Below are 16,733 nucleotides of genomic sequence, written 5' to 3' on the forward strand. Positions count from 1 at the left end.
CTTAAAGAGTATTTTATGCTTGATCAACAGCTCTCTTTTATTATGCTTTTCTTTCATTCATTCAAGACATCAAAGACCAGAACCACCAGTGTACCTGATCTACCAGAAGAACTTGTAAGGGTGTTCTAAAGAAACGGGGGTATTGGGAGCCAGACACCCCTGCGGACAAGGCAGTTCAAAGAGAATATTTCAACAATGATTACATTTTGTAAATCTTTGTACGAAAGACAGCTTATTTCCTGCTTTTTTCATGAAAAATAGATTCTATCCATTAAAGTGAGCCCACAGTATGAAAGTTACTTGAGATCTGAGGTACAGCAAGCGGATTAAGTGGAGGGTGAGATGAAATCTTTGAGAGAGACGATGGCTTTCTCTGATATTTGTCGCTGCCATAAGGTTTTCTGAGTGGGCTAGAAACTTTTTTTTTTTATTATTTATTTGTAGACTTGCTGGTGGCAGTGAAGCCGTTTGTAAAAGCAAAATAAACCAGAATGAATCAGAAAAGGAAAATTGCAACAAATAAAAAAGGAACTGAGAAAACAAACGGCTGCAAAAAAACCTTTTGACATGTTTGAAAGGAAAACTATATATATTTGCCCCGCTCCAAAAATCGCAGGCGAGCCATTTAAATCCTGCAGACAACTCCGAAGTGCAGCGCACAGACCCAAGCCAGCTGTTTACTTTTCCAAGCCCGTGGTGGTTTCTGCATTGATAAACTATATAACCTCACACACACAGAAGGGATTTTAGCTATGCCAGACCTCATTGCTCTGTCCCGCTCTCTTTATGTGCTGTCACAGAATAAAAATGATCCTAACACAAACCCTGAAATAAGATCTCGCTCCAGAAAGAACATCTTTGTAGATATTTCCTGAGTTACTGCCAAGCGGGATTTTTTTTCGCCCATTCATCCTTTCAAAGTTTTGCTATAAACATAGCCAAAATTGTTCGGGAGTAATCAGAAATGACCAAAATATGACCCCCTAGCCAAGGCCAGCTGCGGGCAGAAGGGGAGGGAGCTGCCCCACGCCTGTGGCTGGGACAGCAGCCACCTCTGCCACCACACCTGGGTGACACCCGCCAGCATCAGCATCGCTTCCCCCCTTCAGTACAGACTTTTGCAAGAGAAGAAGGAAACAGCGGGATGCATGGAATCAAAGAGGCAAAACCAACTTTAAACCCACCTCCCGGTTTACACCTACTATTTCGAGGTAAAAGCAAATGTGCTTGCGAGGGGGATTGAGTTCTGCGCTTTACGCCCCGTTTTTAGACAGCCCCGTATTTTCCTCTGCTGGAAGCACAGTTAAATTTGCTCGGGAGTGCAACAATCCCATATTTCTTACAGCAGGTCTCACTCATTTCTTTCCTTTTATGAAACAACACGTGCATGGGGACTTGGAGCCGCTTATAACCTCATGCTGGGAAGCCCGGTGGAAACTGGGACGGCAGACACAGCGCTGCGACGGGACTTTCCAGCTTTTTGCTTGGATGAAAGCAAAACCCTTTGGCTCCCCAAAGTACAGCAACCCCCTGGACATGACACAAAAGCTGCTGGGTGCCCAGGGACCCCCCCTGTCCTGAGGGTGGGAGCCCGGGGCCTGCGGTGGCCCCGCTCCCAGCCCCGCTCCCAGCCCCTCAGCCCGGCCCAGGCCCCGGCTGCGCCTTCCCAAGTTCAAGTTCAGGTTTAAGGGAAATAAACCGCTCCTCGGGAGCCTGCAGCCAGCCCTCATTTCCATGTGATCCCTCTGAACTTCGCCTGCGCCAGCGCGCCCTGTTTCCAGGGCCCGCCGAAGGAATGTTTTACAGTTAGAGCCCGCAGTGCTTTCTCAGGCATTTCAGACCCAGAGGCCCAAGTTTCAAGCTGCAGCATTAAAAGTTTCCACAGAGCTACTGCAGAGAGAGGGAGGGAGGGGAGGGGGGAGGGAAATGAGGAGAACAATATCGTCTTAATTGTCTCTATATAGCTCCACAGTTAAAGTATTACTTTTTAAAGGGACATAATTTATTCTGGAGGCACGGTGTTATAACAACCAGTACATACTTTCACCGCGGCGTAACCCACTCTATTCTTCATTGTGCTTTCCGGTGGTGTTGCTTTTGCAGAACTCCTTGTTACGCCGTCCCCGATACTGTACTTACAGTTTTATTCAATTTAAGCCAGTTCCTGCAGTCCTCAGGCGAGCAAAACTCAACCCCTCCCCACCCCGAAGCCTCAGGAGTTCTGCCTGCACCAAGACTGCAAAAATAATCTCCCCTCAACCACCGTTTTTCTCCCCCCCCCCCCGAAAAAGTTTCTTTACTTTTATTGCTTTAGACAATCGGGGAAAGTCATCCAAAGAAAATCAAGCCCCAGCTTGGGCCTCCCAGGCTCTGCTCGCAGCGAGACAGCCGCGGCACACACGCACAGACACACACGTACACACACACCCAGGGCTTTGCCCCGCACTCTCCTGCCCTGTCCCCTGCCACAGGAGCTACGTGAGGGGCCCAGGGGTCCCAGTGGGATGGGTGGCTCTGCCAGCAAGCTGCTACAGACGCTCTGGCTCTTTGCTCTGCAGTTTGGGGTATAAAAAGGAGTTTTCGGCTCCTTTTTTCTTTCCCCCCCCCCCCCCATTTCTCCGCTGGAGAGCAGGGAGGAGGGAAAGGTTGCTACAGCATTCAGAGGTTGAAGGCTGAGGTGGCTTTTCCTTGCCCTGGTCATTCAGTTCTTGTGTCATCCTGGCTCTGACAGCCCTAGTGGAGCTGTAGGGGACCCATCCACCACCCCATCCCTGTCTAGGGGCTCCTCATGGTGTAACATCATGGGTCAAAAGGTAGTTGACCTACAACTACCAGAGGTAGTTCAGCTGGTTTTTTTGACTGCCCTGAGAGTGCATCAGAGCACACAGAGGAAAGCAAGGGGAAAGAATAACTTAGGCTGGACAGGAAAGTGAGCACTCCCTCCAAAATCCCCTCCAAAAGTTAGGTCCGTGCCTGTGCTCCCTATCTGGGGGTGAAGTGAACAAATGAGCAGCCCCGTGGGGACAGCAAAGTGTGCCCAGCCTGATCAAAGCAGGGCAAAAAGCAGGAAGGACGGGTTGGAGGGGACTGTGAGGCACAAGGGAGGAATTGGAATGTGGGCAGCAGGAGCAGTGGGGCTGGCAGGGCACAGTCCTGGCAAAGGGATAGCTGGGGACCCCAGGATGAGGGGGCCAAGACAAGTTTTGAGAGGTGGGTAGAGCAAGACTGGGTTTGGAGACCGCAAAAAAGGAAGAGGAATTTGGGTTTTGGCAAGTCCTAGGTGTTACTGGGCAAGGAGATCAAAACTGGTCTCTAAATTAACACGGACAGAAATAGGAGCACAGAGGCAACTCTGGCACTTTTGACCTTAAAATTACAGAAGACAGTGAGGTGGAGGAATAATGACTCAATTCATCAGGAAAACCCCCCTTCCCAAAACTCCTCTTAAAAAAAAGAAAGCCGAAAGGGCACTGAGCTGAACAAAAAAACCTCTCCTGAACGTGGGAACTTTTGACATCTGCATTTTTCCTGATGCTCTGTACCTTGCTAAACTGCTCTAAGAAAAATGGAAGGTTGTGCATCATGCTTGTGCTCAGGGACCCAGTTGTGGGGATCCATGAAGGGACTTCTGTCACACTGTGGGGAATCCCAGCCAGGGATGATTCCTGTAAAGATCCACTGGGGCCAGGATGCTACAGGAGCTGTGTGAGTGGGGCAGGGAAAGACCACCCCAGGCTCCAGAGGTTGCCAGCTCTCCGTTGGAGAAATGGGAAAAGGCTTTGCAGCACATGATCCACCTTTGGATGAGAAGGGATGTATTAGACATGGTTGGCTAAAGGGAGTTGGGTCTTGGCCTAGCTTGGAGCAATTTTCACACATACTGTGAGATGCCAATGAAAGTCCTGGTGGAGTGTAAAGTCATTAAATGAGATGAAATTAAACAATTTAGTTATTTCTGCTTCATCATATTTGTGCAGTATGGCAGGCAGAATGAATTACTACTAATGATCAAATTTAGTAATACTAATTAAACTATCTCAATTTAATTAATACTAACAGAGAAAACAGACAAAATTGCTAATGTAAACCTTGAACTTAAAATCAAAAGGTGCCTCTTCGCTTTTGTGAGTCACTGAATGTGAGGCTTTCCCCTGAAAATAGCCTGTGTAGAAATGGCTCTTTGTACTCCCTAAGTAAGCTGCTCCATTGTATGGGTAACTACAGCTCTCCTCCAGCTTTCTTTCCCCCTTTTTTCCCCCCCTAAATGTTACTACTTTTACTCCTTGTTTTCCCAAAGAGCTTCCAGGAGAAGAATCTGTTCAGACTCACTCAACATCAACAGCACTGATAAAGCAATTACCACTACTGGGACAAATTCTGCCCTGTGTGCTTTGTAGGAAGAGAGTTTATAAAGAGCCTGTGGAGCCTCCCTTGTTGGGAAATTATGGAATCACAGAACGGTTTGGGTTGGAAAGGACCTTAAAGATCAGATGATCTTCCAAACTCCCTGCCCTGGGTTTGGAACACCTTCCACTGGATGAAGTTGCTCCAAGCCCTGTCCAACCTGGTCTAAATTTTCAGATTTAGCCTACAAGACCAGTAATTTGGGAAAACTACAACCCCAAACACATCTCTACATCAAGGAAGATGGCTTTAGAGTCGTTAAGAGTTAATACCTGTAACCACAAAATAAAAACTCCACAGATACATGAAGACTGCACTGCAAACCCTCTCCATAAGGAAAATGTGAATTTTAACCTTTATCTGATCTGAAAAAGGCTAAATTTACTCTTCTGTGCATAGTTATAAGCAAAAGAAAAGCATAATTAAACAGAAATGTTATTGTATTTCTAAAACAAACTCCTGCCAATAACAAATCTTCCATCTCCTCCTCTCATCAGCTTCAATGAATGTACAGCCGGGTCCCATACCACAGATTCTCAGACATGACCTTTAACCTAAAGGACTACAAGAAAGTCCTTAAAAAAAACCCAGCAAACCAGGGAATAGCCAAACAAGGAATATAATGTGTCAAAGTGTTCTTCCAAAATCTCAAATCTAATTGTTTAGCGCATGCAAAGATGAAAAAACCCCAATCCTACATGCAAATGTCATATCTCAGTTTATCCCTTTTTTTTTTCAATAGGTACTTTTCTGTTGTCATTTTTAAAAATATGTAGTTCTAGAAAAGGCACCAAAGGATACCTAAAGTTGTATGAAGCTGCTTCAAGCAATGCAGAAATTAATAGAATCCTTGAATGATTTTCAGTGGAAGAAACCTTAAACCTGATATTTTTTCACGTCCTGCAGGGCAGGGACACCTCCCACTATTCCAGGCTGCTCCAAGCCCCATCCAATCTGGTCCTGGACACTTCGAGGGAAGGGGCAGTCACAGCTTCTCTGGAAAACCTGTGCCAGGCCTCCCCACCCTCACAGGGAACAATTTCTTCCTAAATTATTGTGTTCAGCCTCAGAGGTGGCTGCATTGTGTTGGTTGTGACTTTGGTTACTCATATCTCATAATTAAAATTACATTTCAGTGCCTTCTGCAGTGCATTCAGCTGCATCTCTTCATGTGTAATAACCAGTGTTTGTATAGATGATGTAACAGTTGGGTCACACAAGTGAATATGCCTGAGAATATTATGATTATAGTGTCAGTACTGTTTTCAAAGTTGAATATTAATAACTAAAGCAACTAAAGGGAAACCTAGAAGATATTTTTAAGTTTAGTCTCTTGATTTTTATGATTTTTTTTTTAAATCCTGGTTTTAAATTAAACTTTTCCAGTTCTACCTATGTTCAAGCAGAAAATGCTATCAAAGCAAAAGCCTAAAAAGAGATGTGTTATGCTGTTCTAAACTAAAACCAGGTAAAATTTGAAAGCTGCAACTTCCCATGCTGTTAGCAATCCTTACTAAGAACAGACACCTTTGTCAAATTTAAATAGATTTTACCAAAATTGAGGTAATTTTGCTTATTTCTTTTGAAACCTCAGTCGTTCCTCTCTGTGTTTTTTATATTTGCCTAGGACAGTCCAGCACTGGGCAGGTGATGTTCAGTGTCTTGGGAACATGGAATCTGCTGCAAACTGAGGACTCCTTTTCTGTTAAGAAAAGGCTTCTTTTGGTCCTTTCTTATGGAATTCAGTATTAATTTCAGAGCAAGACAGTCTGTTTTGCAGAGTTGTTCACCTCTGGAGCTTATTCATTCCTTGACCTCTGTGTTCATGCCATTTAGCAAAGGTGATTCCTAGAACAGAGGTACCTTAATGCCTATCCGTTGGGAAGGATGTAGGGATTGTGGCCTTTAATTTTTGACCTTCATTGTAGATGGTGGTCCTAATACTTTGATTGCGGAATTTTAAAAAAGTATATATGGCAGTTGGCAAAAAATTTTAATGTTCCAGTAAATGCAAAAGCCATAAATTCAGCTGCTGACCTTTTCCATCCAGGTCACATGTGACACCTACTGGAGTTTGTCAGGCTGGGTGGAATTTATGGAGCTCATATAGGTATCAGCTGCAAAGGCTGAACTTTCATGAAATGTCTTTCAAAGGCACTTCCAAAACCCTTGTAAAAAGTCAGTATGGCTTTTTTTTTTTTTAAGGGTATACATTCTGCACACATTTTAAAAGGTCTCATCGTGCTACCTCTGCAAATCTTCAGCACGTGGGAAACTGCAGCTCTTAAATTATTACTCTTTACAAAATAGAGAAATGGGGCCAGGCATGTAAATTACTGTGATCACCAACTTCCAACAGCCCTTCCCAAGCCTGGCTCTCTGTGCATTCCTTTCTTTCTGGTGTGCAGCCTCCTGCCCCTCTCTGGGATCGATGGTATCGATGGTGTATTGTCACTCAGAGAAATGGGATTTGATAGTGCCCTCAAGCAGCTGCAGAAGAAGGGAAAGGAATACAAAACCTACCCAGGTCCACACCGTCAGCGTGAGATCAATGCTCTCAATAATACGTTTGCCGCCACGTAGCGCCCTAACTGTCGCAATTAATAATGTAGAAGGAGCTGATTAACTTAAGTAAAGTGCTCTCCACTGTGTAAACACATAAAGATCTATAGGGCCAAAGAGGAAAGAACGAACAAAACGTCATTTTTATATTTTATGTGGACACATTCTTGCTTTCTATTCTGCTCTTGTAACAATTACTGTACTAGCCACTCTGACAGAGTCAATAAATTGATTGTGGACCTGATGCAGCAGCGAGCAGACTAATCCAATACAGCATTATCTGTGGAGGCTGGGGCAGGCAGTGGTGGCCAGGAAATCAGCCAAGCCAGCCAACAGCAGCAAGAGGCACAGAACCATCACCTTGCCCTAGCCTGCCTTGATTTGTGTGTGTGAAGGTAGTGATGTGAGCAGTGCTCTGCCCATGCTGCGCCCTCAAAGCCCTTCTAAGACTCCTCAGGGCCCCGTGGTTCAGCAGGGATCTGCCCCTAAACTGGACCCTGTGGCTCAGGGAGGACCAGCTCATCTCATTTCCTCATGTTGGCAGCCATGAATTTAAACACCTGATGACTCTTCCCCCACTACACCAAAGTCAACTGCACCCACCACAACACAGCAAGAACTGCTGCCTGTCCGCTGAAAAACAAATCTGGGAGTCCCCTCCCTTGTCCTCTGACCTGTGAACACAGGCAATGTCACATTTTGTCAGCTTAAAAGGCCGCTTGGGTCTGGTATTATGTCTCTGACAGTGGTTGCAGTCCTCTTGGGAGGAAGCTGCAAGAATCCCTACAAAAGGAGATGGACCAAAATGATTTGGCCTGAGGGGAAGCTTCTTCCCAGCCCCATGCAGTAAGTGGTAGGCCTTGTAAATCCATGTTAGCGGGGAATATGAGATTGAAAAAATAAAAATAAAAGAAAGTTTCCTGCTGAATGGAAAAAAGAAAACTGTTTTTTGGCAGAAGTTCTTCAAGAAGGAGAACATAGGCCATTGTTATTATGAAGACTTTTCAATGAAAACACAGAAAATCATTGCCTTTTAGAGTAATTGTTTAGCTAAAGAAAGGTTACACAGCTTGTAGAGAATTTAGTAAGAAATTAAATCTCTCCAGCTCATTCATCATATTTCTGCATTTGCCAACTCTTCCCACCAGGCCCACACTTACTTCTTCCCTTTCTTCTCCCCCACTGTGGAGTAAGTAATGGCCATAAAACCCACAGAAAGGCAGCCTTACGCACAGGCTTCCTGGTTATTGTGAGGAGGGGGAAAACTCACTAAGTTTAATTGCTTAGTTTGGGAAATTCTTCTATGTCCATTGTAAATAATTCTATGCTAAATCTACTGGAAATAGGATGCTGAGTGCTGGTTTCCAAAAAAGAGTCTGAACTGTTCACCAGAGCCTACGAGGAGGAGGAGGAAGAAAAAGCCCAGGAACAAGGATCTCCCCTGCTGAGGACAAACCCAGGCATTTTGGGACTCATTTGGCTCCAGCTCAGTTTGAAGATGAAGCCACATGATGGCATTGGGAAGTCTTCTGTGAATCCTTAACTTTATAGAGCAGTATGTGCTTTCTTTTTGAGGTGTGCTGTCCTCAGCTCTTTTGAGGAACTGACTGAGAGTGGAATTCCATAATCCTGATCTGTGCAAGTTAAATGGCCTCTGTGCCCTGAGCTCAACAGGAGGGGAGTTACCCTCATTTCTGGTCACCCTTGTGACCTTTGCTTGGTGAGTCTGGCACTGCATTTCCTATCCACATTCTCTCTAGGCTCACACTGCATTTTCAGAGCCATCCCTCAAGTTCAGATTGGTATTGCTAAATCCTGGGTGGAAGAGAAAAGGCAGCACCAAAATTCAGCTCATATGTCAGTAGCCTGATGCCATTGGAGCAACAGCAAAGCACTTTTTGGACAGAGAGCAAAACTTTGAGTGATCATAAGGGGGCTCAGAGCCTCCAGGTGTTGGAGGAGAGCAGCCCTCACTTCCCTTTGCCAATATGGGAAAATCCACAGATCCCTAGAGGGTTTGGGAGCAGAGTGATCCCTCTAAGTTCAGCAGCTCTAGAAAGTAGCAGTCCCACACCCCAAAACTGTGTTTTTATATCTGATCTATGCAAATTTCTCTTCTTTACACACTAGAGATATTATTCCTTCATGGAAATCATGTTCTGAACCTCCCACTACATTTACTGGACAGGCCAAGACACAGAAAAGGAACATTCAAGTCTGCCTAGAAGTGCTTTTGGGCTGAAATTGGACACATATACTGGCTTAGGGAGGTTACTCTATGAAATATGGAATTCTAAGGGGGCTGAGTGCAACAAATGCTTCCAAGTTAGTGTTTTTTATCTCCATTCACACTCAGACACAAGCAGTACATCCAGCCTCGAGGATGAGTATTTTGATCCTGAGGAGGGACAGTCCTTTGGGCTACAAGTAGCTCTGACCTGGCTTATAAACAGTTCTGCTGAGAACCCCCCAAAATAAAAGGGCTGGTGTCATTCCTGCAGTCTCTCATGTTCTGTGCCATGTCCCCCACACACCCCTCGAGCTGTCCCTGCCCTGCCCTGGCCTGCCCTGTGTGCCGTGGCTCAGTGCCACCAAACCCTGCCCTACCCCTGCCTCGCTGGGGCCAGCAGGTCCTGCCTGCGTGCCCAGTGCCATTCCTGGGCTCTGGGAAACAGGAGGAAGGCAGCAGGGTGTGCAGGCAGCCAGGCCAGCACACCCTGGTGCTCATTAATAAAGCACACGGCCACGAGCTGCGTGGGGCTCAGCATCCCCTTGGGAGCGGGCAAAGGGCAGGGCACGGTGGCAGTGAGCAGCAGGGATGGAAAATCCCCGTGAAGCCAGGCACACAGTTTGATTTGTGCAAAGGAAAAATGTGTGCACTGGTTTCTTTCTTCCATAGGGTGGCAATGGAACCTGGGCACAGAGCAGTTTCAGCTGCAGGAGCTCAGCGCTGCAGGAGCTGCATCAGCTTCCCAGCCAAGGTGCTGACTTGGATCTATGGATCCTGTACACTTTTGGGGCATGCCACTGATGGGGATGCTTCCCTGCCTCCCTCCTGGAGAGGGGCATCACCTGCACCACGCTCCTCTTTGGATTCCAGTGTCTGTGGAAGGATCCTCTACTCTGGAATTCGCCTTCCCCCTTGCTCTGACAGAGCTCACATCTGCTGTCCTACAGGACACAGCATCCAGCTCATTTTTTTTCTCATGCCCTTTGTTTTAAAGTGCTGCCAGTGAAAAATTGCAGGTTGCAGTTTGCTCTCTAAAAAAAAAAAAGCTTGTGGGGAAGCAAAACAAGCTTTGCCTTGTCTCTGGGAAAAAAAAGTAATTGTACAATTAGGTTTGTGTATGCACCTGAGGCATATGGTGGTTTTTTTAGAGATAAATAAAAGCCCAAAAGGAGAAAGCTACAAAGATATCACTGTCTAATTTGGAAAAGGCAGGGAGCAGGAGCAGATCTAAAGAAGTTAGCAATTTCCTTGTACTATAAACACACTTTGCTAAACTTCAGTGATTTCCCCCCTAAGTTACTATTGCTCTTTTAAAGATGTATTTCACAGGGTGCATTTTCGTACCTGGTCTTTATAAGGCTGTTCTGCTGAGCTTGCTCATTTTCATACCTGCTATTTTGCTGCCTAGATAAGCTTGTTTGACTTTTGGGGTTTTTTTTAAACTTTATTCCAGTGTTCTAGGCAGGTTACATGACTTTTGTTTCAGTTGTTTTGTGTTACAAAGGATGAGTTCTATCTAGAGATCTCTTGTAGCTGGGTGGCTCTAGGGCCCCACCAGGGAAAGTGTGAAAACACAAGACCTTTGCTTATTATCCAGGATCTGACTGTGCTTTCGAATTTTGCAAAGGCAGAACCAGGAGGAGCTTCTACTTCAGTCCTTCTATAAAAATTTTTTATCTTTTTCTACAGAAAGTCAAGGGAATAAATATTTGGGTTTGTGCTTAAGTAAATTTTTAGAAACTACCTGGGATGGATCTGATATAAAGCATGTTTAGATTAGAAAGGGATTTTTCCTGAAACAGCTGGTCAGGGCTCCAGGATTCACTTTCTCACAGGGTAAAGTGGTTGATTCTCTGCCTGGGTGCCTGCAGTGGGAGGCAGTTTCTGTTCCCTGCATCCTCATAACCTCCCTGTGCAAGGCACAAGGGCCAGTGGCAGGTAGGAGCGATTAGATGGAGCAGGCATGTGTTTCTCAGGAGCTGTTTTTAGCACCCTAAGTACAATTTCCTGGAAGATGTAGGCTAAGTAGGTGGCAAACAGGACTCAGCATAGTAAACAATGTTTAGTGTGAAGTGGAGCTGCAGCAGATGAGTACAGCACGCTGATCCCTAAAGGAATTTTGTACCCTAGAGCAAAGCCAGGGCATTAGAGAGCAGCAAACAGCATTTGGAGTGGTGAGTGGCAAACCCTGGTCACAGCTTGCTAGTTTAGCATTCCCAGCTGCATACACTCCCAGCTCATAGCCTGTGTTTCACCATTAATTTTAGGAAAAAAACACCTCAAAATTCAAACCCTTTATTCACCTTGGTGCTACTGAGAGGCTTGTCCCTAATTAATGTGATGGGACTTTCCCATCCCTCTACCACTCTCCGTATTACAAGTCCTTGGCAATATGAGAGACGTATCTATTACTTAGTCATGAGCTATCCAGACCAACTTGCTTTTGAAACCAGAGCCCCTGTACCCCAGGCATCCTGTATTTCTGATTTGCATATGGAAAAGGCAGTTAAAAAGCTGATGCCCCCATATTGCTTGCGAGTCAAGTAGCAAAAGTAAATGATTTATCAAGCAAAGGTTACAACACCTGTGCCTTTTTGTCAACATATACAGGGGATGCCAAGTCAAGTGTTGCTTCTAATAGCTCAAAGAGAAATTTAGATTCAAATAACCCCCAAGACAGGACAATTGTGCAGTGAGTGGAGTGGCAGAGTGATGGATGGTGCAAAACCAAACCAACTGATAAGTTTGGAAGCTGCTAAAACCAGGCAAAGCCAACAGCCCTTTGGGGGCTTTTGTTACCAAATCAGAACTACTGACTTAAAGCAGTTTATTTCCCCATCTCTTCTGTGATGGAGTGGTTGTCCTGTTACAACCTTTGTTGATAAAGGAAGATGACTTCTTAAATGAATACTGTATAAATTCTGTAAAATTCTTTTAAGGGATTGTATTTGACACAACATGACATAAATCAGAACATAGTACTAATGGAAATGTCTGCCGATAATTTTTCTAATACTGATTAAGAAAGGCATGTAGTGGGTTTGGAAACAGCCCAGGACAGAATGAGCCTTGCCCCAGCCCAGCCATGCTGTTGTACATTTGCCTGGGATTTTATTCCAATGTTCTGGGAATGGCCATGTATGGGAACTGTGACTCCTGCTCCGTGGAGCTGCCACATCCCTGTGCACAGACTCACTTCTGCAGCTCTTGAAGACTAATGATGATGATGATGATGATGATGTAAATAGTGCTTATAGTCCAATGTTCCACCAAGAGAACATCAGAGCCACCAAAAATCTGAGCAAAATATTTTCATATGGGTTGTAGCTGGACCATAATTTTAAAAAAGCAGATGTTCAGATACAGCCTTAATTTTTACTTTATTACTCCAGCAGTAAAGAGTTGCTTAACCCTTATATTTAAGCTTGACTTCCAGAAGCTCAGAGTGTTCCCTCTTTCCTCTTGTCTCAGGGAGCTGTTTCCCTGGTAGTTAGTGGTCCTTAGGACCTGTATCTTACCCTGACTCTACACGTACTGTAAAGATCCTGATGGAAAGGAGCCACCCCAGCTGCTTTTAATAACACAGTCCTATGTGTTATTACATTTCCAATTTGAAAATATCCTAAGTGGTCATTCTATACACTAATGCTCTGCAAAAAAGAGCACAAAAGCCTGTCTTTGTTTAGAGGAATGCTACGTAAATCCCAAATCATTTCAGTTAGCACTTTTGCCTCACTTCTCTGACTCAAAGCACAGTCAACTTCAGAGTTCTTTCATGAATAAGTAGTGAGTTTGCTGATAAATTATATATTTAGTATCAAGTGGGCTGTGGTGGTGTAATGATGTATAGAAGCAGGGAGATGCAGCTGGAGTCAGAGACTGGAAGTCAGTCTCCTTGCCCACTGCAGCATGTTAGACTTTAATTGAAAGCTGTGCTTGAGTATTGTTTTTCACTGTACAGCATTGTTATTCACTACACTGCATTACAGAGGAGCACTTAAAGTAACGCTAGAGCACTTTAAAATGATTTAAGTCATAAATAAGGAGGATAAAAGTTTATGGTCAACAAACTTATCTGGGAAACTTAGGCTGCAGGATGCAAGTAAGTTTGAAATATCTTTGGAGACTTAATACTGTTGTGTCTTACTACATAATCAATTTACCAACTAAGAGTTTTTCAAGTCTTCTGGAAAAGGTAAGTAGCATTCTCCAAAGGGTTTCAGGTTTCCTGAGCTATGAAGGAAAAGACCAAATGCTTAAGGACTTTAGCAGTACACCTTAACATTCCTGTTTCCTGATTTCAGCTCATTTCTGTGTATTCCAGTTATTTCCAAAACAACTGGAGAAATATGATAGAAATTGGAAGGTGCATGAAAACTTGCCACACCCATGAACCCAATAAAGCACAAGGCTGGAAAAGTGGGGTGCAGGCTGCGTTTTGTTAAGGCATGAAAAAACCCCCCAGAATCTGATGGGTTAAACCCCTCTCTGCATTGCTGCTGTACTTTCTGTGACCCTATTTAATGCAGAGAAGGTTTGAGATTCGATATAGTTTAACCTGTGCTGTGCACAGAGCTATAAACTAAAGCCCCTAACAAATTGTACACAAAGAGCAGACAGCAAAAAAACCACGTTGTGCTCACAGGCAGCTGCTTGCAGCCCTGTAAACTGAAAATCTTTGGGAATGAGTGACCTGTGTTTCAGTGACAGTGGAGGTGCTGAAGCCATCACAACGAGGAGTCTGTCTTCATGCACCTACTGTGGCATGTGACAGCCATTAATCTGCACACTAATTATTCAGAAGCCTATAAACCATTTGAAAGAACTTACAGGAGCCAAGGGTAGTAATGCCCAGTTTGCCAGTTATTTGAATTATTGCTTTTTAGTCACTGCAACCAGTTCAAAACAAAATCACAAATATTTCGTGGAGTTGACCTTTAAAAGAATTGCAACGTAGTCAAGCAATCACTTCAGACTATAAACTACAGTTGTCCTAAAGAACTAACTCTGCTCACTTTTTTATACCTTCCCCCTCATGATAACGTGATATTAAGCCCAGACTTAATTTTTTCAACATCTGGCTCAAATTAGCTGCTAACAAAACTGCCAACAACTATTTTCTTAATCGACCCTGGGAATTTGATACAACTTGGAAAAAGCACATTTAAATCTCGTCCTTCTCCTAAAGAAACACAAATGTTTACTTGAGCTTCTGATTTGACCATAGCAGGACCATGAATTCAGCTAACCCAGCTTTATAGGCCTGCCTCAACTGGACTTTTTTCTCTTTGTGTAAGGAAAACAGATGTGCTCACAATTACAAAAATCTCCTGCTCGCTCAAAGCCCACCATGCAAATGGCCAACCAGGAGTTTGAGTATTTTTTTTTTGGAGCAGTCTCCCGTTGTGTCTGCTGGGGGACTACAGGGCACTGTTACCTGTTGGGTGTCTCTGAGCTCCTTTTGCATATCACAGACTGGGTTGGGTTGGGAGGAACCTTAAAGATCATCTTGTTTCATGGGACGCCTTCCACTATCCCAGGTGCCCCAAGCCTTGTCCAGTCTTTCCTTGGACACTCCCAATTACAGGGCAGCCACAATTTCTCTGGACAACCTGTAGCAGGGTCCCACCACCCTCACAGGGAAGGATTTCTCCCTACCATCTAATCTAAACACAATTAAATGCAGTGCCTGGGGAGCAGGTTGGAGCCAAAGCCTTTGAAACCCCGACCCTACAGCAAACAACTGCGCGCTGGGAGCCAACACCTCAGAAAGCAAAGAGAGATCCTTCCAGTTACAAAAGCAGCGTTATCATCACACAAGCCCAAAAAAAAAAAAAAAAAAAAAAAAAAACCAAAAAAAAAGAAAAAGAAAGGAAAAAAAAAATCACAAGAGACAAACAAACTGCAAGTGACATTTCACTGTAGTTACTGAGACCATGTGGGTGAAGTGACAGCGGCAGGGCAGCTGCTCCGCGGGGACACGTTAGAGGACACTGGAGGAGGAGGAGGAGGAGGAGGAGGAGGAGAAGAGGCTGCAGGCAAACAGAGAAGTCGAAAGCGGCCCACCTGAGTCTGTTGAGGGATATTTACAAAGCTTGGATCCCGTGGTCCAACACTGACGAATCGGTTTGCGGGGGAGGTGCTGGGTGTCGAGTAGGCTGTGAAGGGAAGGGACACATGCGTTGAGGAAGCGGCACTAGATTGCACACGAACAACACCAAAACACACTGTCTCAGAGCCACCTAAGCAGATGTTTGACATAGAAATGTGCGAACGTTTTAGAGAGCGAGAGTTTGGTTTGAGACGCTGGAAAGGCTTGGGCTTAATGGTGGGGGTGTCAACACGTAGGGGACTGGGCTGCTGGGAGAGGGGATGGCCACAACGTGGGCTTCAGGTTCTCCAGCCTGAAGGAGAACCACTGCAGGCCTTTCCATGATGGGCTGGCACAGGAGATTTCTGCAGGTCCTGGCTGTTTGTACTCAAATGTCTGGTATCTCTATTTTTAACAGAGTTTTGTATAGCAATGAAATTACCTAAGAGCTCATTAACAGAATCAGACCCTTTGTTTCATGCTAATCCAGCATTCTCTCTGGATATAAAGTTTTGGTTTTCATACTGCTGTGGTCTGCACTCTCTAAAATGTTCACTTGATGTGTCTGACAAACTAGGAAGATCCTTTCGGTAAAAAATTAATGGGTTGCAGTTTCACTGGGGTGGTAAGTGCAATCAGTCTAAAGGCTGAAGCTGCCTTTAAAAACTGGAGTGGCTCCCATAAATGTAAAGCTATTAAATGCAATGCAAGCCAAGAACCCAGATTACTTCCAAACTTGAAGTACTTTAATGATTTTATTGTTGCATTATATTCTCCACTGCAACTGTCCACAATGCCACGTACTTCCACATCCAAAAGCTTTCAATGCATTTTTAGTCTTCCTCTCATTTGAAAACCCTCAAGCAATCTTCTCTCTTCCTCAGTTTTTTGCATGTTTTGATCTAAATTCAAATAACGTAAATAGATGCCTTAATACAAAGAAAGCTCCTATCTATTTTGAATATATTTATGGGAATGCATTCTGCTGAATAAAATCCCCAGACAATCTAACTATCCAATGAAGAGACAAAAAAAAAACAATAGTAAAAGGAAAGTTACTTGCCAAATTCCAGTCAGGCTAAATATAATGTTGAGGCCTCAACATTACAGAAAAGTAAAGTGAGTTAAGAGTCAGAGAAGACACTGAGCTGGCTGTGTGGAGGAAACTTTTACCTTTCTGAAGGCAAATGCTTGGTGAAGAGGGATTACACTGGAGGAGCCTTTGCTTTAAGACTGTGCCAAATCAGACCAATGCTCCACCTTGGCCACTGCCACCTCTCTTAGAAGCCATAAGCAGATGCAAACAAAACAGGTTCACATATTTACTTTCTCCCATTCTTTCCCACCTCTGATTATTTTCAGCTCAAGGGACTTCCTGTATTTAAGGCCCTGGAGGGATTTCTCACCCAATGCCCAGTCTGCACTTGGACCCATGTGGATGTTCTG

The 16,733-nt window shown here is 44.4% G+C and overlaps 1 protein-coding gene across 12 annotated transcripts in view; it reads right to left on the reverse strand.

Annotated features, from left to right (window-relative positions):
* NFIA (nuclear factor I A) overlaps positions 1-16,733 on the reverse strand; it is a 249,284-nt gene that overhangs the window by 14,796 nt on the left and 217,755 nt on the right. For 9 of the 12 annotated variants that reach the window (XM_088169640.1, XM_088169641.1, XM_088169638.1 and 6 more), the window contains one exon: positions 15,263-15,354. The exons of the other annotated variants lie outside the window; for them this stretch is intronic. In XM_088169640.1, the coding sequence (XP_088025766.1) occupies positions 15,263-15,354 (92 nt within the window). The remainder of the gene's footprint in view (positions 1-15,262; positions 15,355-16,733) is intronic. 12 annotated transcript variants of the gene reach the window in all.

This window comes from Sturnus vulgaris, chromosome 9 (assembly GCF_052056855.1).
Source record: "Sturnus vulgaris isolate bStuVul1 chromosome 9, bStuVul1.hap1, whole genome shotgun sequence".
NCBI lineage: Eukaryota > Metazoa > Chordata > Aves > Passeriformes > Sturnidae > Sturnus > Sturnus vulgaris.